This window comes from Micropterus dolomieu, linkage group LG06 (genome assembly GCF_021292245.1).
Source record: "Micropterus dolomieu isolate WLL.071019.BEF.003 ecotype Adirondacks linkage group LG06, ASM2129224v1, whole genome shotgun sequence".
NCBI lineage: Eukaryota > Metazoa > Chordata > Actinopteri > Centrarchiformes > Centrarchidae > Micropterus > Micropterus dolomieu.
In genome coordinates this window covers 17,235,409-17,256,265 of record NC_060155.1, presented here as the reverse complement: position 1 = coordinate 17,256,265, position 20,857 = coordinate 17,235,409, and the positions used below count along the sequence as shown (strand labels likewise).

At 41.8% G+C, this 20,857-nt stretch overlaps 3 protein-coding genes across 7 annotated transcripts; 2 read left to right on the top strand and 1 right to left on the bottom strand.

Moving 5' to 3' along the window:
• Positions 1–401: 401 nt before the first annotated feature.
• On the top strand, positions 402–10,352 carry capn10 (calpain 10). Its single transcript, XM_046052493.1, has 13 exons — positions 402–718; positions 1,284–1,531; positions 1,978–2,109; positions 2,242–2,438; positions 2,617–2,846; positions 2,933–3,074; positions 3,425–3,591; positions 5,886–6,142; positions 6,229–6,431; positions 7,046–7,301; positions 7,741–7,934; positions 8,040–8,085; positions 9,042–10,352. The coding sequence occupies exons 2-13, from the start codon at positions 1,388–1,390 to the stop codon at positions 9,069–9,071; spliced, it is 1,998 nt and encodes a 665-aa protein (XP_045908449.1). The 5' UTR covers positions 402–718; positions 1,284–1,387; the 3' UTR covers positions 9,072–10,352.
• A 105-nt stretch (positions 10,353–10,457) lies between these two features.
• Positions 10,458–14,764, top strand: eif4e2 (eukaryotic translation initiation factor 4E family member 2). 5 transcript variants are annotated; one of them, XM_046052877.1, is made up of 8 exons: positions 10,458–10,597; positions 11,529–11,640; positions 12,010–12,144; positions 12,307–12,411; positions 12,551–12,703; positions 12,808–12,944; positions 13,494–13,569; positions 13,672–14,764. In XM_046052877.1, the coding sequence occupies exons 1-7, from the start codon at positions 10,578–10,580 to the stop codon at positions 13,540–13,542; spliced, it is 711 nt and encodes a 236-aa protein (XP_045908833.1). In that variant the 5' UTR covers positions 10,458–10,577; the 3' UTR covers positions 13,543–13,569; positions 13,672–14,764. The 5 variants fall into 5 exon arrangements, with proteins under 5 accessions (XP_045908833.1, XP_045908837.1, XP_045908834.1 ...); XM_046052881.1 differs by having other exon boundaries at positions 10,560–10,597; positions 12,808–12,948; XM_046052878.1 differs by having other exon boundaries at positions 10,574–10,706.
• Positions 14,145–20,006, bottom strand: LOC123973035 (phospholipid scramblase 1). Its single transcript, XM_046052876.1, has 7 exons — positions 19,658–20,006; positions 19,478–19,549; positions 19,166–19,358; positions 17,716–17,827; positions 17,535–17,634; positions 16,822–16,880; positions 14,145–14,989 (listed from the first exon to the last, which is right to left on the bottom strand). The coding sequence occupies exons 1-7, from the start codon at positions 20,004–20,006 to the stop codon at positions 14,963–14,965; spliced, it is 912 nt and encodes a 303-aa protein (XP_045908832.1). The 3' UTR covers positions 14,145–14,962.
• Positions 20,007–20,857: the final 851 nt, after the last annotated feature.

Below are 20,857 nucleotides of genomic sequence, written 5' to 3'. Positions count from 1 at the left end.
TTTCATGAAGTCGAAGGACCGCCTTCACCGCTGAATGCACGCGCGCTCCCGCGGCAGGGGAAACACTTTCTGTCGGGGATAACTACCTTGGCACGACACCTGTCCACCTAGCTAAAACAAAATGCAGTACTACTGCAGTCCTGCAATAAATTCCACCTTCATGAAGGTTTCAGTTTTTGTTGAAACTGTTTTACTGTATTTTGAACATTTAGACTCAACCCTCATGTGACAAAATGACTTAGTATCATCATGCAATACAATTCACAACAACACCACAAACTGCATTCTGTAAAATTACCATAAATTAGTAGAGCGCGCTACTTTTAGCTGGTCACTAACATGTGTGAGCATGGTGTGTAATTCACGGTACGAACAGTAGGTAGCGGGAGTGTTCAGCAGCACAGGAAGGATTCACTCCATGAATGAGCTGCTAGATGTCCAAGCGGAAGAGACTTGCCGTGTTTTCATACTCACAAGATGTCATGTCTGGTTTGGGGTGTGACTGTTAGCCATAACGAAATCTTTAATCCTTTTAGATAAAAAAAAGACATATTGTGATTGGGGTGGTAGTTCTGAAAACATGGTAAGATGAAGCGACACGGAGATGCTAACCTCCATCTAACTGTGCATTACAAGCTAGCTGAAGCTAACGGTTAGCTGTTGTGTTGTTATGAAGCATAAAAGCTACGAGGGGAACGATGCTTATAAGAGGAGGAAGGTAAGATACAGGAACGTAGAAGAGAGCCACAACATTACTTGCTAATGTTTCTAATATTACATTTTAGTTTGGAGACATATCCAATCAGCGTTTCCTTTGTATATCTCTGTTATTACGGTTGTGTTAACAGTAATAACTTATGAATGGGGCTTTTCACTAAAGGCGAATAACCACTAAGTATGTTTTCCAGAAAACACAATTTTACTTACATACCTACAATAGTGTTAACATGTATACCCATTGTTACAATATATTCTACTGATATTTGTGAACTCATGAGCGAAAGTACATTTGTATTGTTTAATCTAAAGCCCCTTGAGGCGATTTGGGATTTGTGGTATTGGGCTATACGCATAAAATGAACTTTATTTGATTTGTTACATACAAATAACACACTTACCTCAGTATTCACAAAACAAATGAGAAGAAAAGAGAGAAAAACACTATGTAGTCACAGATAAACAGGGTTAAACCTTCACCTCCCTACAGCTACAGCAAGGTGCAGCTTTCTGTTGTTACTTGTGACTGTATGACTATTTAAATGTAACTTTGGTTTGGTTTTTAGGTGTAGTACAAGTGTGAAATGGAGGCAGTGAGGATGGTCACAGCTGGCTGAGGTTCACGCACTGACCCCGCAGGTACAATCCAGGCTGAAAAGAAACAGAAGCCATGAAAGAAGAGTACAGGGCAGAGGGTGGAGGCGAGGCTCTGTTTGAGGACCCGGACTTCCCCTCTGACGACACGTCCCTGTTGTCTGACAGCTCCACGCCCATCGGCAGGCTGAAGGGAGACGTCACTTGGCAACGCCCACAGGTCAGGCTCTTTGCCAAGGGTAAATGGGAAATGCCCCGGTGACTTCCTTGTACATTTGTTTTGTCATGAGGTAAAAGTTTATAAATGCTGTTGATAAGATCGTGAATTTTTGGCATCACCTGTCACTGGTTGACCTGTTGAGAATTTCCCCTATCAGGTGGTTGATCTGATAACGAAAAAGTTATTGTTCTGTATTTTACAAAAAGCAAATATATGTAATAAAAGACCAAATATAATATTTTTTGTATGTTTTTATTTTATTTCTATGTCTATCATCTTACAAGCCGACAAAATTATAGTGTGATAAAACAATATAGTGACCACCATGTTAGAATAAGACATTTCTGCACCTTATTTCTTTTGCACCCCAAAACCCAAATCCCAGTGTTATTGTGAGTCGTCTTTAAGTGTCTCAATCCTCCTTAATGTATATTTTACAACTCCAGGAGATCTGCCAGTCGCCAGCTTTCTTCCCTGACAACATCAACCTGGGTCACGCAAAGCAAGGCTTATTAGGAGACTGCTGGTTTCTCTGTGCCTGCACCGTCTTGCTAAAGAACAAACATCTACTCAACAAGGTAATGTAGCAGCTCTGGTTTTGAACACACTCTGGACAACTGAATTATGGGCCAGTGGTTAGACTAAGTTTCTGTGAATTTCTACTGCATTTCCGGCGCCGCTGCACTGACTTAGTCCATGACTCTCTGTAGGTGCTGCCTCCAGACCAGCCCCAGTGGGGTGACAGCAGGTACAGGGGCTCCTTCCAGTTTTGTTTCTGGCAGCAGGGACACTGGACAGAGGTCACCATCGATGACCGTCTGCCCTGTATCAATTCCACTCTCTGCTTCTCACGCTGCCACTCCCCCACTGCCTTTTGGGTGGCCCTGTTGGAGAAGGCCTATGCTAAGTAAGTAACCTGTGGAAATTCCCTGTCTGGTCTCACTTTTTAACCTTTGAACTTTGATATAGATTAGATTTTCCTGGTGGTGCTTTTTGAATTTATTTGCTTATCTTGTAATGCATTCCAAACAACATTTTAGTGAAGTTTGGAAATCCAATTTCTTGTTCCTTATATCCTCTTCTAGGCTACATGGCTCATATGAGCGACTATGGGCAGGGCAGGTGGCCGAGGCCTTGGTGGATTTGACCGGGGGCCTGGCGGAGCGCTGGAACTTGGAAGACGGTGGGTCAGAGGAGGAGCAGAGACAAGAACAGGATAGCGACCAGGTCAGGAGGCGAAAGTTGGACCTGAACCTTCTGTATCCAGTGAAAGACCAGTGTGCGATAAGCTGCTCCACTCACAGCAGCCCCGGAGGTAAAAAAAAAGGGGGGAAAAAGAGCATTCTTGCCGATACAAATGGTTTTGATCCTGTATCACATCTGATGACCTGCCTGTTGTAGGTGCCAGCGAACTGGGTCAGTACCATGCCATGACTGTCATGGAGTGGTTGAATGTGAAGACGGTGTCAGGGAGTGAAGTACTGCTGCTCAGGATCCAAAACCCCTGGGGAAGATGCTGCTGGGGAGGGGCCTGGATAGGAAAGTAGGCATGCATGTCACCTTATGTGAGTCTCCATTAGAGATGTGAGTGACCGCAAAAAGGAGTTTTGCGGAATCCAAATATCCACCCTGCTGACTTCTGGACTGAAGTGCTAACCATAATCATATCAAGTCTGAAAGGCTGCTGTGCCTCAGTGGAATAAAATGTTTTATGAGGCAGGTCTTCAGACCTCAGTAGTTGCCATGGATATGACCAGTACCGTGACAGTGTAATTTTATGTGGTCTCTCTGGAAGTCTGTAGAGCACTAACCTTGCAGACTTTACCAGAGTGTGTGGACATGTTTTAGTTAGTGCTGGCTGGGGATTCACTCAATCTACCTCTTTTTCTGCAGTGGAGCTGGTTGGAGCTCTGTCGATCCTGTTTCTGCTTTGGATCTACAAGCCAGGGTGGCCGAGGGCGAGTTCTGGTTGGATGAGACTGAATTCCTGTCCCAGTTTGATGATGTCACAGTGGGCTACCCCATCAGTGATGAGGGGCACCTAAAGAGCATCTATACTGGTGATTAGGGCTGGCCCACATGGCCAAAAATTTTATCACGATAAAAACATTTTATATCATTCGATATTGATAATTATCACGATATATATCAAATCATTATTTCTTTCAAGTTTAAAGGCTGATTTTTGCACCTGAGTAAAAATTTAAGAAACCAGATTGTTAATTATTTGGTGAAACTTTTCTTTATGATCAGAACACTTGATGCCAAACAATTGGTCACTTCACATATCTGAGGTAAAACAATCAAAACTATTATGATAAAATGTTTTTCAACAAATATGATTAGTAAATCTTTTTCAGTCCCACTTTCCTCAACAAAATAAATATTTTAAAGAGGTGGTATTATGCTAATTTTCAGGTTCAAAATCCTATTTAGGGGTTGTACCAGAACAGGTTTACATGGTTTAATTTTCAAAAAACACCATATTTTTGTCATACTGCACATTGCTGCAGCTCCTCTTTTCACCCTATGCGTTGTACGCTCCGCTCTTGAGCTACAGAGTGATGCATCTTACTTGTACAAAATTTTTGTTGGGAGTTGCACATGCGCAGTTCCCAGGTTAGGACTACTAGCCAATCAGAAGCAGAGAAGGGCGGGTCGTAAGAAACAAGGTAGTGTGATCCAAATCAAAGCCGCTTCAGTATGCGACAGTAACCTAGCACATGGTGTAAGTTACTCAAGTCCACAACCACACAACAGCATTGTTCCACATCTTACCATAAACTACAAAAATCACCATATTTCAACTCAATTTTACATAAAAATTGGCCAAACAGTTTGAACGTTTGCTCAGTAGCTTTCAGATCGGGTGTAATGTTATAGCTATAACTTTAGCTGTGTTAGACAACGTTTACAACAACTCCGCACTTGAACAGTCTGTGAAGTTACATTGCCGTGTTTATTTTAAATATAATTCACAACCAATAAAGCATACTTACAGGTTGTGATTGTGAATTTCCAGGCCCAAACAGAGTCGGAGTTGCATTGTATTTTAGGACTAAACATTGAACTGTTGCCGGTGTTCTGACGATCTATGCTGCCTTGCCGAAAAATGCTACATTAGCGCAAATCAATAGACTCGACTCTACTTGGCCCTGCTACGTTTTCCATTGCAGATAGTACCCAGAGATAGTACGTCGCTTGTCGTCTTAGTGACACCACACACAACTGCCGTGACGTAATGTTCACTGCGACACACACATCAGCGATCCACACAGCTTTCTCTTTTTTAAGTTAAAACGTTTGAACATTACTCAGAATGTAAAGACAGATAAGCGGTATGAAAACCTTCCAGCTGTTGCCATTGTTGCTGCAGTGGTCTGTGTGACGGCGGGAGCAGAGGGCTCTGTGAGCGGGCGGCTCCTCAAAACTCCTCAGAAGTGGATTTAGTGATGAAATTACATACGAAAACTGTAAAATATAAAACTTTCTGTTGCTGGCCTCTGGTGCATGCAATGATGATGCAGTGAATAGTGAATATTCTCTCTGACCAATCAGCAGTCTGTCGTGTTTTCACGTTACATTTTAGTATCACTCGCTCGCTTGGAACCTCGATGGAGATGAGGTTATACGAAAAAAAGTACCTGGAAGCAGGTACAGGTGCAACATTTCTACAATGGAAAACCAAACAAAGGCGAGTCGAGCCAAAGGGGCTCCACTCAGACTAGCTTGGTTTGAGGGCGTGCCTGACCCCCGCTAGCCGCTTGGCAAGCTTTATGATGCCTTTTCATTGTGACGTCACAAGCAAAGGAAGTGAAGGGCTGGACTACAAACGAGCTATTTTCAAGCGGTTCAGAGCAGAGCTTTCTGTGGGAGATGGGAACTCCCTTTGGGCTGGACTTTTGGCTTTTTTACTTTGCAAACCTGTTACATGCACAAAAAAGATATATAACTCAGTAAAGGAGAGGGAAAAGCCAAAAAGCATAATACCACCTCTTTAATAGAAAAATTAAGTGCTAATTTGTTCGTGATTGAAATGAATTAAACCAAATATTTATTGACGATATATTAAACATTTATTATATTGTTATTGAGGAAAATTATATTGTGATAATTATCATTATTGTTTTATTGCCCAGCCCTACTGGTGATTCCCTTATTTTTCTAACGAATGTTTTAAACTTAGCTAGTAGCTTTTTTTAAAATCATGACTGAGAATGAGTGTGTGCGCATGCATGTACAGTGTTTCTTTAGTTTTAGGAGTTGCACAGCAAATCTCTTTGTACTATTGGTGCAATGACAATAACGTTTTCTTTTTGTGATTTTTAACCCTGACAAGTTTCCTCTCCGACAGGAAATCTGCTGACACACAGCCATCAGCTGGCTGGCCGATGGACAAAAGGCCACTCCGCCGGTGGCAGCCGAAATAGCAGCAGCTACGGCAGCAACCCTAAGTTCTGGCTCAAAGTGTGTGAGAGAGGAGAGGTGCTGATATCCCTGCAGCAGCATAGAAAATGGAGAAACACGGAGAAGTACGCACAAACGGCACTCGAGGAAAGAAAGAACACAGCACACCAGCACTACCAGGCTATCGCTCTACACATGTGGAAGGTTTGTGCCTTGACTTATAGGGGAGAAAATGCTAATGCTTGTGTTTGTGTATTTGCATCATGTTTCTTGTGTTTTTCTTTCACTAGGTGGAGAAGAAGCGTTTTAATCTCAGCCAGATGTTGAACAAACCTACTTGTGCTTCTACTCACTGCCATGCCTATGAGAGAGAGGTGGTCCTCCACAGACAGCTAGAACCCGGATACTACCTGGTGATCCCCAGCACCTACCAGCCAGGAGCTGAGGCCCGCTTTCTCATCAGGGTCTTTTCTTCGTCTTCCACATCCCTCAGGTAACGACCAGTTAATGGGAGGAGAAAGGAAACAACAACTCATCATAGCTATGTAGAAGTTCTTCTGGAAACATAAAGTACATCCAGGCTATGTTCCTGTTTTATAATAGAATTTGAACTTAAAGATCCAAGAGTTCAGATACTTCTAGAGACTTGTGCCTCAAATCAATAAAATCTGATGCACAAATGAACAAAACATAATGTTAAACAATAGGTTACATTCAACACATTAAACACATCAAGTGAAAAGTCACACAATGTCTCCTTCCAAAACTGCATTATTTGTTTTGCCAATTAAAGAAAATTGCAATACCTTTGAGATCCCTTATACTTATGTTAAAATGTCAACAATATTGTTTAATTCCATGTTGTATAAATTTGTGCATGATGATTTAGAAATTTGCGCACTTACTTAGTGTCATGATTTTCCATAAATTTGAAAAACTGTTTAAAAGAATCAACTAAAGAATCAGCTACCCCACACTTTTATTTGTATATTTATTTAACAAAAGATGGATTTTCCTACTTCCATGTTTGATTTGTTGGGATTATAATAATGTGTTTTTTTCATGATTTAATTATTGATGACATAAGAATGTTGGTTTCCCACTCAGTGCCATGAAAAGCCCAGCACCTTCACTGCCATTAACAACAGATGGAGAGTGGGAGACCACTTACTTCCAGGGCTCGTGGATGGAAGGAAGGACGGCTGGAGGAAGCAGGAACTTCCTGTCTCACTGGCAGAACCCATGCTTCCCTTTTACAGTGTGTGATGAGTCAGCAGTGTCATCGGGAGTTAATGTCAAGATTACCTTGCACCAGAGCCGCCCTGACACTGATCTGCACCCTATTGGCTTCCACATTTATAAGGTCAGTCAAACATTAAGGGAGAATACTGTCATTCAGAGGTATGGGCCATTGATCCATGTTGACATTATTCTTGGTACAAATTCTGTACAAATAATGTAATTAGTTGATTTTTTAAGTTTCAACATTTCATCTTTAAGGTGTATGACGTAGCTTAAAACTTTTATATCTGTGAGGATGTTTTTCATACTGTAGAGAAACAGATAAGGGAATAAACACATTGTTTATAGGGGAATGTGCACATTAATCAATCAATCGTTTTGAAAACATCAGTGTTAAAACTCTGATTATAATACAATCAGAAAGTTCTAAAATATGTGGCTTAGAGTGAATCTCTAAAACTGCCAGTTAGTTATTTTAAATTATGCTGACCGTGCAAACACTTAATATACTCTATATTATGATAAAATAACTAATTATTTGATCCTCACTATGTATCCAGTTCCAAGAAGGCAAATCTGAACAGACATTACCCAGGGACGAGGATCCTGTGGCCAGTTGTGTCCCTCACTGCTACACCCAGGATGTCAGTCTGGCCTGCTGTCTTTCTCCCGGAGCTTACACCATAGTGCCGTCCACATATCAGCCTGACTGCTCAGCAAGCTTCACCCTCAGCCTGGCTCGCAGAATACACAGGTTGGCTCTGTTCCTTTGTCTTAATCTTGTAATCAGAACGTGAGTACTCTGTAGTGTCGTTATTATATCATTGTCAGAAATAATAATGGATGTGTCTTCTTTCAGGAAAGTGGTGAAAAGCCAGGAGAGGCTTGGACGGGCCATTCAGGAGGTTAGATAATTGGACAACTCTGCAACACTAGCTGACAAATTGTCTTTATTTCACCTATGACACAGGGCCTTCATCAAGGTGCTTTACAGAATGTGCAAAAATAAAACCTGTATATACTCTACAATAAGCATTAAGCTGTATCAGTTATCCAGTGAGACCAAGCAAGTGAAACATTAACATCAAAAAACATGTTGCAGTCACAAATACCTTCACAAAAATAAGGACAGGATTAAAGCCTGGGTTAAAATTGAAAACTACTTGTACAGTTAAACTAAAAAACTAAAATTTTTATTAGAAATTTTTAGATAAATGTAAAAAACTTTCTTATATACAATCTATGGTAAAAACATTATAATAACATACAACCAACAAAAAAGCATATGTAGTACTGAAATGAGTAGTGTAGTCGATCAATTTAGTAGTTAATCTACAGAAAATTATTTGCCAGTCGTTTTAAAAAAATATTAACTGTTTAAGTCATTCATCAAGCAAACATGTTTACTATTTGCTGGTTTCAGCTTCTCAAATTCGGGGATTTCCTTCCTGGTTTCTGCTTTATATCGTTGTAAATGGAATGTCTTTGTCAAAGCGAAGATGTCACTTTGAAGTTTGGGGAACTGTGGTTGGCATTCATAACTATTTTATGACATTTTATAGACTAAAGTTTTAATCCATTAATCCAAAACAGAATCTACAGTGAAGAGAACAGTGTTAATGTTACATTGTGGTTTCACCTTCAACAAATCTCAACACGTCCCAATGGTTATGTTAATTTGGAAGGTTGACAGCAGGATGAGGCAACAGCCTGACAACAAGTCCTGCCTCAAGGGCAATTCAGGGCAAAAACATCCTTTATGCCCACCTTAAACATATATCTTTAAGTCTGTGATTGTAATCAGGAGATGGCAGTACTGAATAATCGCTCTGTCTTGCTTTTGTGTCTTTCTGGGTGGCAGATCTCTCACATCTCTGTGATGCAAAGCTAGTTCTCTGGGACAGCAGCTGCTCCACTGACGTCGGCCCACCTTCCCGTGCCTCTTGGCCCATGAAAAAAGAATCAGTTCTCTCATCCACCCTCACCATGGAGGCTATATGTGTGTGCATGGATGTATCCCACCAGTGGCTGAAAAGGCAGGCAGGCAGGCAGATTTAGCCCTTTATCCTGAACCGCTGAGGCTCTGGGCTGATGGGCAGCCACACACTCATCGGCGATTAGGACATCAGAGGTTGTCGGTGGGCTGGGCTGCTAATGAAGTATGACGGGACTGGCTGGTGTAAACAAACAGCCACCATTGAAGAGGGCCGCCGTGGCTCTTGCTCATTCACTCACTGGTGCGCCTGCCGGCTCAGAACAAAGGGCCCTCTCATGAAGGTCCTCAAAGAGGCACAGGGGGCGAGGGGATGGTGTCCCGACAGCAGAGCCAACCAAACCACACCACACCATACCGTGCCATACCATGCCAGAGCCTTCCTCCCATCCCTCACCCGCAGACACTCTGCTTCTTACCTAGTCTGTAACCACAGACCCAGTCAGTCCATCATCCCCAAACCTGCTCACCAGATCCAGACTAACACTAAAGTCAGGCTGGACCTAAAAAAGTCCACTTAAAGTGGTGATTCTCTCTGACCAATCAGTAGTCTGCTGTGTTTTCACGTCACATTTAGTATCGCCTCAGCTCGCTTGGAACCTTGACGGAGGTCATACAAAAAAAAGTACCAGGGAACAGGTACAAGTACAACTTTTCCCTGATGGAAAACCAAGAAAGGAGAATAGAGTGGAGGCGAGTTGAGCTGGTTCCATTCAGTGGAAAAGGGGCTTATGCTCCTGACTCCATCCCCCCCCTCCCTTTTTGTCCCCCCAGACTCGGTCCATAGCTCTGCTTGGACCTGAACAGAGCCGCGGTTTGAAGTTGCCGCAAGAACAGATGACAAGTGGATGGATGGAAGATTGAAACGAAGGATGCGGCACATCAGAAGAAACCGATTCACATGAAGAAGTTGCCAGTCCTTTTTGTGTTGAGGCTGCGAATGTGAGGTCGTGTGTGTGCGTGTGTGTGTGTGTGTGTGTGTGTGTGTGTGTGTGTGTGTGTGTGTGTGTGTGTGTCTGCCTGCTCGCACCTGCGTCTGCGTGTTGAAGTCACAGGGTTTAAGATTCATTAGAGCCACTGTTGAAAGAGACTTTAACAAAGCTATATTTAACTGATTGAGTGGTACTGCGCTGTGTATTTATTATGTTTGGTTTGTGACAAATAAAATGTGAAACATAACTGACGATGTGGCTTCGGCTTTTTTTTTTAAATGTTTCAATCATGCATGTTGCCAGTGAGTGTAAATGAATATGTTTGGTAAGGGAAGAAAGCTGTGCCTGAGCAATCAAGCTCATCTCCACGAAGAGCATACGGCGTGCGCGTACACGTGGTTATGCGCGCCGCCGTTCCTGCGGAATTCAGGAGGTTGTGGTCGGACTCCGACAGGCTGCTACCTAGAAAATAATGAACAACAAATTTGACGCGTGAGTACCGTTATTCAAAAGTTTGTGTGGAATATCTGCCAGAGACTGGACTCCCCGTCGTGAGTGCAAATCCACGGGGGACCGTAACGTTAATGAAAGCAGTTGCATGGTAAATGAGAGGTGTGTCAGCTTTATTGCATGGTCGTGCATGCTCTGTGTGCGCTTATAAACCCACATGAGAGTGAGGTCCACATGCACAGGTGCATTTACAACGAAGGGAAGTACCAGCAGAGATTAAATAGTATCTTATATTGGGCAATGAGCTGTATTGCTAGCTGTAGCTTAGCCTGACGGAAGGCGGACAGGCCCTGAGTCCTCGGCGTGGTAGTTGTTGAGAGGCGGTGGAAGGTTCGCGCAATCTCGGCTCAAACTAGACTCCCATGTCCCTGAAGTACGTGCATATAGCTAACAGTGTTGAAGGCTGTTCACGGCCGGAATACTTTAAGTGGAGGTGTGCGTCATTAACCGTATACATATTTGCAGTTCACAGGAAAAAGCATATTCACTTTGTCAACAGTTTATCCGGTGAACCTAGCTTAAACATACACTTTAATGCAACAGCTCTGCAATAAAGCCTAACGTTATCTTCATTAATGTTACTTTTTTGTTGAAAGTGCTTTTAATATTTTGTCATATCTATTATATCATCAGTGAGTGCATTTTTAATATTAGACATACCTGTCACCATAACGCTGTACAGATCTACAGCACCAGAAACTACAACCTCCAAATTTACAAAGTTAACTGGACACCTCCCTAAACAGTTTAAACGATAACTAGACTTTAAAACTTTCATATGTAGAATCTATTGCAGGGCTGTTGTATTAGACTGCATTGATTTTAGTCAGGTGTACCCAATAAAGAACAGAGTTGGGAGTAGCCCTTAATTTAAATGTTTCTGTTTTGCTGCCTGTGTTTCCATCTAATCCAGTCTGAAAGATGATGACAGTGGAGACCACGACCAGGACCAAAGCTCACCGAAAGACGGTGAGAAGGAAAAAATTGAAGATGAGGATAAGGAACAGAACACCTCCAAGAAAAAGGTGAGCTCATATGTCTCTGCAGAGTCAATGTTAAAGCTGGGGGAGGCAGTTTATTTGAGAAGCATTTTTTGTTTTTGAAAGTAAATAAGTTTTTACATCCTGACAGTAATCAATAAATCATGCTCTGACACAAAAATGAAAAAAAATCATCATCTGTGACTGTGGCAGGACTGTCATTTCATCTGGAACCAAGAAATGATTGGCTGGCTCACTTGCCTGTCTACCTGCCTACATGTGCGCCCCCTGCCCATGCAGGGGGGGGATTTTTCAGTTGGATACTTTCAAAATCTAGCTGTCTCTTGCTATTTCTCCAACATTTCCCACCCCGGCTTTAATCGCAGGACTAAGTCACTTTCTTGGTTTCTGCAGATGGTGGTGCCAGGGGCAGGAGAGCACCCTCTTCAGTACAACTACACCTTCTGGTACTCCAGACGCACCCCAGGGAGACCCGCAAGCACTCAGAGCTATGAACAGAACATTAAACAGATTGGCAGTTTTGCCTCGGTATGTCTTTCTTCATGACCTCTTTAGAGAGGGTAGACGGGAAGGGGGACACTTGTTTTTGTTTACCACCTTAGCCAGACACAGACCAAATCTATGAATACAAGCTTAAGCTGACTTAATCTCCGACAGTTGTTGATACAAACATTTCCTGGCCTTTCCAAGGTGGAGCAGTTCTGGCGTTTCTATAGTCACATGATACGGCCAGGCGACCTGACAGGCCACAGTGACTTCCACCTGTTCAAAGAGGGTATTAAACCCATGTGGGAGGTGGGTTCTCTTTTGCTGGTATCTTGTACGCTAAAGACTGCATCTTATATTAATACATTTAGTCTACTTTAATTTGCTCATTTATTATACTTTAATAAACAAAAAGCACATTCTGAAATCCTGTCTGTGTTGTGGTTAGGATGATGCCAATAAGATGGGTGGGAAGTGGATCATCCGTCTGAGGAAAGGCTTGGCGTCTCGTTGCTGGGAGAACCTGATCCTGGCCATGCTCGGGGAGCAGTTCATGGTTGGAGAGGAAATCTGTGGGGCTGTGGTGTCGGTACGCTTCCAGGTAAACCCACAGACAGACAAACGCCTGTTGCAGCTAGTGACACACTGCCTATGTCAATATACTCACACACGCCTTCACTCACACACTCTGCTTCTCTTCTCCAGGAGGACATCATCTCTATCTGGAACAAAACTGCTAGTGACCAGGCGACCACTGCCCGCATCAGAGACACCCTGCGCAGAGTCCTCAACCTACCTCCCAACACCATCATGGAGTACAAGACGCACACAGACAGCATTAAGTATGTATGTCTCATCGTTTTATTATATTCTCTTTAACCCTTTCTGTCTCTCAGACATACAAATATGCATGCACATAAGCCAAGAATTATATATCCATATATTAAATAAAACGGTGCTAATGTTTGTTACGACATAAAAAGGATTAGATTTGTGTTAAGATTTGCTGCTTTACTCTGTTTTTATATCATTCTAAATTAAATATCTTTGGGTTTTGAATTTTTGTTTGATAAATAATGATTTGTCCCCATTTTCTCTCGCCAATTTTACATAAAAGATTATAATTGATAATGAAGATAATTAAAGACACCTTTGTTTTGAGAAGGATGATTTTCTAATTAAGTGTAAAATCTGTTTTTCTATTTTTTCATTGTTGTTATGGTATCGATATATCATAAAAGAATGACCAGTAAAACACAACCACGTATGTATCTCCATCATGTTTCATGTGCTTTTGCAGGAAATTGATGCTGTTGTAATTGAAAAGCCATGATTATCTGAACAGGGTTTTTTTGTGAATGATGATGTGCTGCATCCTCCTTTGCTTGCAGAGCATGGGAAGACTTCCATGGTCTGGTGAATGCTAGCGGCGGACGTTAACCCCTCTCACAGAGAACCTCTGCAAGAGTAAGAACTGTTGCGGCATTAGTTGGGAGTGAAAGACATCATTGTTCGATGATGTGCTTTTGTGTTATGCTAATGTTGCTTGTCCCTGTTTTCGGTGTGCAGGTGTGTATATGCGACGTGTTGGGGGATTACAAGTCCAGGAAAGAATACACCTACGTGGATTGGCACTGTGTAAAATGAAGACAGGAACAGAGGCAAGAAGTCCGTTCCTTTCATTGTGTAAAATTGGAAATCCTGTCAACAGAACACTGAACCAATCCGAAGAGAGAAATATGCGTTATTTTTAATCAACCAGAGAAGAATGACGCGGCCTCCCATTATAATTTTAATTTTTTTTAATGCAAGTGTAACATCTGTTAACTTGCCACCAGGGGGAGGCCATGTGACTGGTGTTTGCTGATCTGGTCATTAGCTGTTAACAAAGTGTACTTGACAAAATACAACTAAACCAGTTTGGTATAATAGTAGTTCAGATTTTATTGCTTAACATAACATCACACTTCCTGCTGTCAAATAAGTTTGTGTTAATCTGTTTTATTGGGACTGAAACAGGGTTGCAGGTAGATGTTATTTTATTATAGTGCTGTATTTTAACTACAATTCCTCTGGTCATTTCAAAGTAGAATGATTACTATTATTGTGTACAATATCTTTGTAAATACAGTCCACTTCAAAGACCACTTAACTGAATCAGCAATGATTCTCCATCTTTGACCTGGAAGTTGAATCCCAAAGGAGGAAGACCATCCTGTGCTGGGCAGAAGGCTGTATAACCGGCATCTTAAGAATGGACTGCCAAGCTGCCTAAATCACTGTGCCTGGCCTCAAGCCCGACCCGAACCAGTTTTCCCTTCTGTATGTGTTGTCTTTACCCCGCCTTTAATGAATCCAAGGGATCTGCTTTAATGTCCTTAAAGTTGTATAGGACTCCTGAAACACTGACCTTCACTCTTTTTCCATTTTGTATTAAAAGAAATACATATAGGGTCAGGGTCTGTTACAGTTTTGATCAATTTCTCTTGAGCATTTTTTTGGAACCATCAAGAAAGCGCCTATAGTTTGTTGAAAAACTAATGCTGCCCATGTTTGGTGGTGTGATGATGGATGCAGGTGTGTGTCAAAAGTGAAGAAACACTGTTGGATGTACACCTAATGGATTATAGCAATAAATGTCAAATATGCATCTGCTGCTAAAGCTGGTTCATTTTCATTTTCTTTCACAAATGTTGAATTGTTTTAAAGCAAAGTTTGTCCCACAGGTAATGCCACACAAGCCTGCACTGTTGTCTTACAAATACTATCAAATGATGCAGTCTCTTGTGTCAAAGTGAGTTGGCTGGAGTGTCCATTAGTTGTAGACCACTTCCAACAATGTCAGTTGACTCAGGATTTATCAGCTCATTTCAAAGAACATGTGATTCTGTAGAGAAAAACAGATGAGTCAGTGATCAGTGAGGGATTTAATTAAATAGGCCCCTTTTCACAACAGGCATTTTGATAAAGTGGGGAGAAAAAGTTTTTGATACACTGCTGATTTTGCAGGTTTTTACATGTAGAGGTCTGTAATTTTTATCATTGGTACACTTTAACTGTGAGAAACAGAATCTAAAACAAAAATCCAGAAAATCACATTGTATGATTTTTAAATAATTAATTTGCATTTTATTGCATGACATAAGTATTTGATCACCTACCAATCAGTAAGAATTCTGGCTCTCACAGACCTGTTAGTTGTTCTTTAAGAAGCCCTCCTGTGCTCCACTAATTACCTGTATTAACTGCACCTGTTTGAACTCGTTACCTGTATAAAAGACACCTGACCACACACTTAATCAAACAGACTCCAACCTCTCCACAATGATCAAGACCAGAGAGCTGTGTAAGGCCATCAGGGATAAAATTGTAGACCTGCACAAGGCTGGAATGGGCTACAGGACAATTGGCAAGCAGCTTGGTGAGAAGGCAAAAACTGTTGGAGCAATTATTAGAAAATGGAAGTATTTCAAGATGATGGTCAATCTCCCTCGGTCTGGGGCTCCATGCAAGATCTCACCTCGTGGGGCATCAATGATCATGAGGAAGGTGAGGGATCAGCCCAGAACTACATGGCAGGACCTGGTCAATGACCTGAAGAGAGCTGGGACCACAGTCTCAAAGAAAACCATTAGTAACACACTACGCCGTCATGGATTAAAAGCCTGTAGTGCACACAAGGTCCCCCTGCTCAAGCCAGTGTATGTCCAGGCCCGTCTGAAGTTTGCCAATGACCATCTGGAGGATCCAGAGGAGGAATGGGAGAAGGTCATGTGGTCTGAGACACAAATAGAGCTTTATGGTCTAAACTCCACTTGCCGTGTTTGGAGGAAGAAGGATGAGTACAACCCCAAGAATAACATCCCTACCGTGAATCATGGAGGTGGAAACATCATTCTTTGGGGATGCTTTTCTGCAAAGGGGACAGGACGACTGCACCGTATTGTCAGGAGGATGGATGGGGCCATGAATTTTGAAATCTTGTCCAACAACCTCCTTCCCTCAGTAAGAGCACTGAAGATGGGTCGTGGCTGGGTCTTCCAGCATGACAACGACCCGAAACACACAGCCAGGGCAACTAAGGAGTGGCTCCGTAAGAAGCATCTCAAGGTCCTGGAGTGGCCTAGCCAGTCTCCAGATCTGAACCAACAGAAGATCTTTGGAGGGAGCTGAAAGTCCGTATTGCCCAACGACAGCCCCGAAATCTGAAGGATCTGGAGAAGGTCTATATGGAGGAGTGGGCCAAAATCCCTGCTGCAGTGTGTGTGCAAACCTGGTCAAGAACTACAGGAAACGTCTGATCTCTGTAATTGCAAACAAAAGTTCTACTTTTCTGATTTATCAAATACTTATGTCATGCAATAAAATGCTAATTAATTATTTAAAAATCACACAATGTGATTTTCTGGATTTTTGTTTTCTCTCACAGTTAGTGTACCTATGATACAAATTAGACCTACATGCTTTGTAAGTAGGAAAACCTGCAAAATCTGCAGTGTATCAAATACTTGTTCTCCCCACTGTATGTCATAATAGGCAAGGCACAGCTGTTACTAATAACATATCAGTCCCATTCCCAGTGAGCCAGCATGCAAAATACCAAGACCTAAAATAGAAACAGCTAAATGGAATTAACCCATTTAATACTGTGTGAAAAAGGTGTCTTTTAACAACAATATACAGTATATTCCTGCGAGAAAGATAATATCAAATGCTTACCAACAAGAAAGAGGCTGCCATCAGCAGCAGTTTATTGTGTGATTCCAACCTCAGTGGCACTGGAAGAGAGATTTTGAAATGGGAATGGGGTCTAAAAGGCTGCCGGTACCCCCAAAGGCAGATATTGCATAACAGTGGTTCCCATGCTATGGGGTGCATATGACTAGGGAGAAAATGTGAAGTTAAGCAAAATTTGAATAACTCCTTTTCTTAGCAGACATTCTGACTTCTAAACGCAGGTGTAACTAATTTATTATTTGCTGCATTGCATGGCATTAATTGCCAGAATGGAGCCGTTGTTATTGTATTAGGAACATCTGTGCTTTTCCTGCTATGACGAGTCAAAATGTCTAATGTGAAAAAGACCTATGAATCTGATTCTATTTGGGAACATTAAAGAAATAAGAACACTCTGATGCTAGGGAGTCGATTTATTTAGAAAGAAGTGAGCAGAAAGTGAAGAAGCTAAATGTAAATTAGTCTATCATTTTTGTTGAGTTCACTGACAGTATAGTGGAAGAGCCCTGTGTCTTTGGTGTTGCTGTCACTTTATCAGGGTGTGAAAAGTAACATACTGGTTATGCTCTTAATAATGTTATTTAAATAAAATTGAACTTGGCTTTGTTTTGGCCTCTAAAGGGGGACATGACAGAAGAAGTGTGGAAACCACTTCTTGAGAAATAGGATATCGGCTTTCCTTAGCGACAACTCACCTTCCAACCCAAAAAAATCATGGTCCATGTTATGTTCGTCAGTGGGGGTGGGACATTTCTTCCATATTGTGCCTATTTTCTCACCAATGTTGGAGACAACCTGGTGTATGAACAACAGCCAAAAAACTGAATGAAATACACGTAGAAACAAATGTTTTATTTGGGGTTTCTTAAATATTACCTGGAATTGCTGGTTGGAGAAACAGCGGCATGGACAATAGGAGCCCTGGATTCTGACGGTAAATGCTCCTTCAGAATCACACACTTCCAGAAGAGGGGTGAACATGCTCCACCTGAAAACACAGTCAGCAAACACACAGCACATTTTCTTACATAACCATGCAATAAGCAACCTGGCAGATAAACTGGCCAGTACTTCACACACTGGCGCAGCCCAGCTTTGATGCTTGGTTGATCACATTTTCAGCTGTCATGATTCTGCAGCACCAAAACCATTGTTTGCTTGGTGTCGGAAGAGCTCAAATTGGGACATGCTTTATTCAACAACTGAGAGAATATTTATACCAAGTCACCGAAACCTCTGCCAGATCCTAATTGGAGACAACTTCATTGAGTGTTTCTTGTGGAGAGCTAAATTCAACATACAAAGGCACCCCAGCTAACCCTGGAGTCAGATTTAGGGCACATGAAGAAGGAAGTATTTTGGTTGGAGTGCTGCGACATCTCCCATTAGCCAACATTCCCATTAGGAAGGATGCCGCATTCCTTCCCTCCCAGCTCTTCAGTGTGTCTCTGTGCAGACAGCTGTTTCGTGCATTATCTCTGCCAGGTTTAGAATACACCCCAGCTGGGTGGAACAGCAAAGGCTGTCACTGCTATATACAGACAGGCCTGGGCATCTACAGTGGCTCAGAGTGACCACTGGCTGGGAGTGATACGGAAAAAGGCTCACATTACGAGTTGTTCAGTCTGAGAATGTAAAATGTTAAGATTGCTGGTACAGTGTTCTGATTGTTGGGGTCAGTGGGTTAGTCCGTAAAATGAGTCCCATTACTCTGGTTAACCCACAGAACACATCGTTAAAAGGACTTTTTTGTTTTTTTACACTAAGTTGTTTGAATGAAAACAGACAGATTTAATTCTGTGAGCATCCAAACAAAATACATTCACCTCTACTGGAAATTATTTGTAAAGCATCACAAATCTCAGAGACGTGTCTCAAATCTCAAACGATCTGACAGTAGTAGGTTTGGTATTATTAAGGGTGTTCTTATTTTGTATATCTTATTGAAAATAAGTTTAATTTCCGTGATTAAATAACGGCATTTACTTAAGTAAAAGTATTAATATGACAATGTAAAAATACACGCAAATGTACCAAAGTATTAGTAGTGAAATCAATCAATGGCAAAAGCTCTCTTTAACCACTTTGCTGGATAGTTAATTTATAGCAATGTACCATATCTTATAAAGTGATCATGTGTTTTACATGAATAATCTTAATCTGCAAAGTAACTAATAAATACAGATTTTGAATAAATGTTGTGAAGTTAAAAGTGCACTATTTCCCTGTGAAATATAGTGGAGCACAAGTATAAAATAGAGTAAAATATTGTACTTTCCAGCGCTGTTCAAGTTAGGCAAGGCCAATAGAAACAGATGCAGCCTACCTCTGGCATACAGTGCCAATGAGTTGTTTCTGAGGTGTGTAGGCCCTCATCTCCATCAGGCAGCAGCCGAGGCAGCAGGCGTCAACCCTGAGAGGCCTTTCAAAATAAAACGCCTGGTGGCCCTGACAGTCAAAACCCTGCAGTGAACAAGCCCGGGCTGGACCGCAACACTGGAGGCACACACAAGAGCTCTCTGACAGTAGGGAGAGATCAAGGAGAGACTGAGGATACAGTGAAAAAACACCATCATTCACTGTACATGAGATGCAGATGGGATGGGTGTTCTCAGTGAAGCTGGACAGGGAGCAGTACCTTCCACGGCCACAAATAACTGTGACCCTCCTGTGGTGATATTGTAGATCCTCCTGGGAACACACGTTGGGCCTGCAATGATGAATCATTCTTTTAAAAACAGACAAATCTCTGCACTGCAGCTATCCCCTTTTAAACACAGAAACACACGCATTCACACAATCAACCCATCCTACTCACCCTGCAGCTCTGGTCTGACAGTGATGTGTATTTGACTGACTGTGTCCAGCACAGACATAAAGTGTGATCCCGCTGCACCTCCAGGCCACTGCTGTTCCACCCCCGGCCTGCACGCTTTCCCCAGTGGCTGCGTGTAGCCGTCCTCCACCTTCCTCCCAGGAGCCGGACCTGCCGGCTGCTCATCAGATTCCAAGTCAATAGGTGTTTGGTGGGGTTTGGCTCCAGGTGAGCCAGTGTGGCACTCACATGAAGGCGCACAGCGGTTCTGGAAAGCTCTGAAGATCATCTGGACATGCTTCTCTCGCTCCAGTCGACCAAAGGGAAGAGGCTGATTGGTCACTGCTGACATGGTATAAAACTGAAAATATATGTGGAATTCAGCAAATACATAACAATGACAAACAACTACATGTTATACTGTGTGACGGGTGTGTGTATGAGACATCAGTAGTTTATGTTCGATGTAATTATTTAGTTACCAGAATAGTGAAACACAATTAACTGGGATGTTCTCAGTTACAGTTATTATTATTATTAGAATTTAAATTGTCCTTATGGAGTTAAAAAACTTCCAGTACAACCATTGTGCATTTCCTAAATATTACATTTGCAGATTAAATGAACAAATTAGTAAAATAGTCTTTCTTTCTGTGACAGCAGCTATGAAATGTATTTTACGACAATGGAAGTCTGACTTTTCCCGCCCCCCACCCACAACAGCAAGTGTGAAATGAACTCTTACACTTTTCCTCAGTGAAGTATTAAGTTATGAGAAATGTTCTGGCAAATTTTGGGGTTATGTGATGCAAAATATTGCCCTATTTGATGTAAATTAGGGGTGAAAGTAATGTTAAGCGATGAAAGTAGGCAATTAAAATAATTATTATAAGTTGTGCCAGATGGAGCTGCATCCATGAGGGTGGGATACACGAGCTATTTTTTGGTTGGGGTCAGATGAATATAATAACATTGTACTGTTTGTTAAATTGAACAAACTTTATAAAATAAAGCAAAAAGTTATTTTAAGCAACACCACATACTTTTAATTATGTAATGGTGTTTTGCTGGATCTGGAGATCTGGAGAAGTAGTTCCCCACCTTTTTTTTGTGTGAATTTTAAAACAAAGCAATGTCTACCTGCAAACCACGTCACAGATGGGAGCAGTGATTTTTCCTTCTTAGAATGTTTTGTTTAAATCT

Coding starts and splice junctions, on each gene's coding strand:
- capn10 (XM_046052493.1), top strand. CDS start 1,388: ATGAAAGAAGAGTACAGGGCAGAGGGTGGAGGCGAGGCTCTGTTTGAG. Junction 2,110..2,241: donor ACAAACATCTACTCAACAAG/GTAATGTAGCAG, acceptor GACTCTCTGTAG/GTGCTGCCTCCAGACCAGCC. Junction 6,143..6,228: donor TCGCTCTACACATGTGGAAG/GTTTGTGCCTTG, acceptor TTCTTTCACTAG/GTGGAGAAGAAGCGTTTTAA.
- eif4e2 (XM_046052877.1), top strand. CDS start 10,578: ATGAACAACAAATTTGACGC. Junction 12,412..12,550: donor GTATTAAACCCATGTGGGAG/GTGGGTTCTCTT, acceptor TGTTGTGGTTAG/GATGATGCCAATAAGATGGG. Junction 12,704..12,807: donor TGGTGTCGGTACGCTTCCAG/GTAAACCCACAG, acceptor TCTCTTCTCCAG/GAGGACATCATCTCTATCTG.
- LOC123973035 (XM_046052876.1), bottom strand. CDS start 20,006: ATGTCAGCAGTGACCAATCAGCCTCTTCCCTTTGGTCGACTGGAGCGA. Junction 17,828..19,165: donor ATTGGCACTGTATGCCAGAG/GTAGGCTGCATC, acceptor CTGTGTTTTCAG/GTGGAGCATGTTCACCCCTC. Junction 14,990..16,821: donor TGGCAGCCTCTTTCTTGTTG/GTAAGCATTTGA, acceptor TTTTCTCTACAG/AATCACATGTTCTTTGAAAT.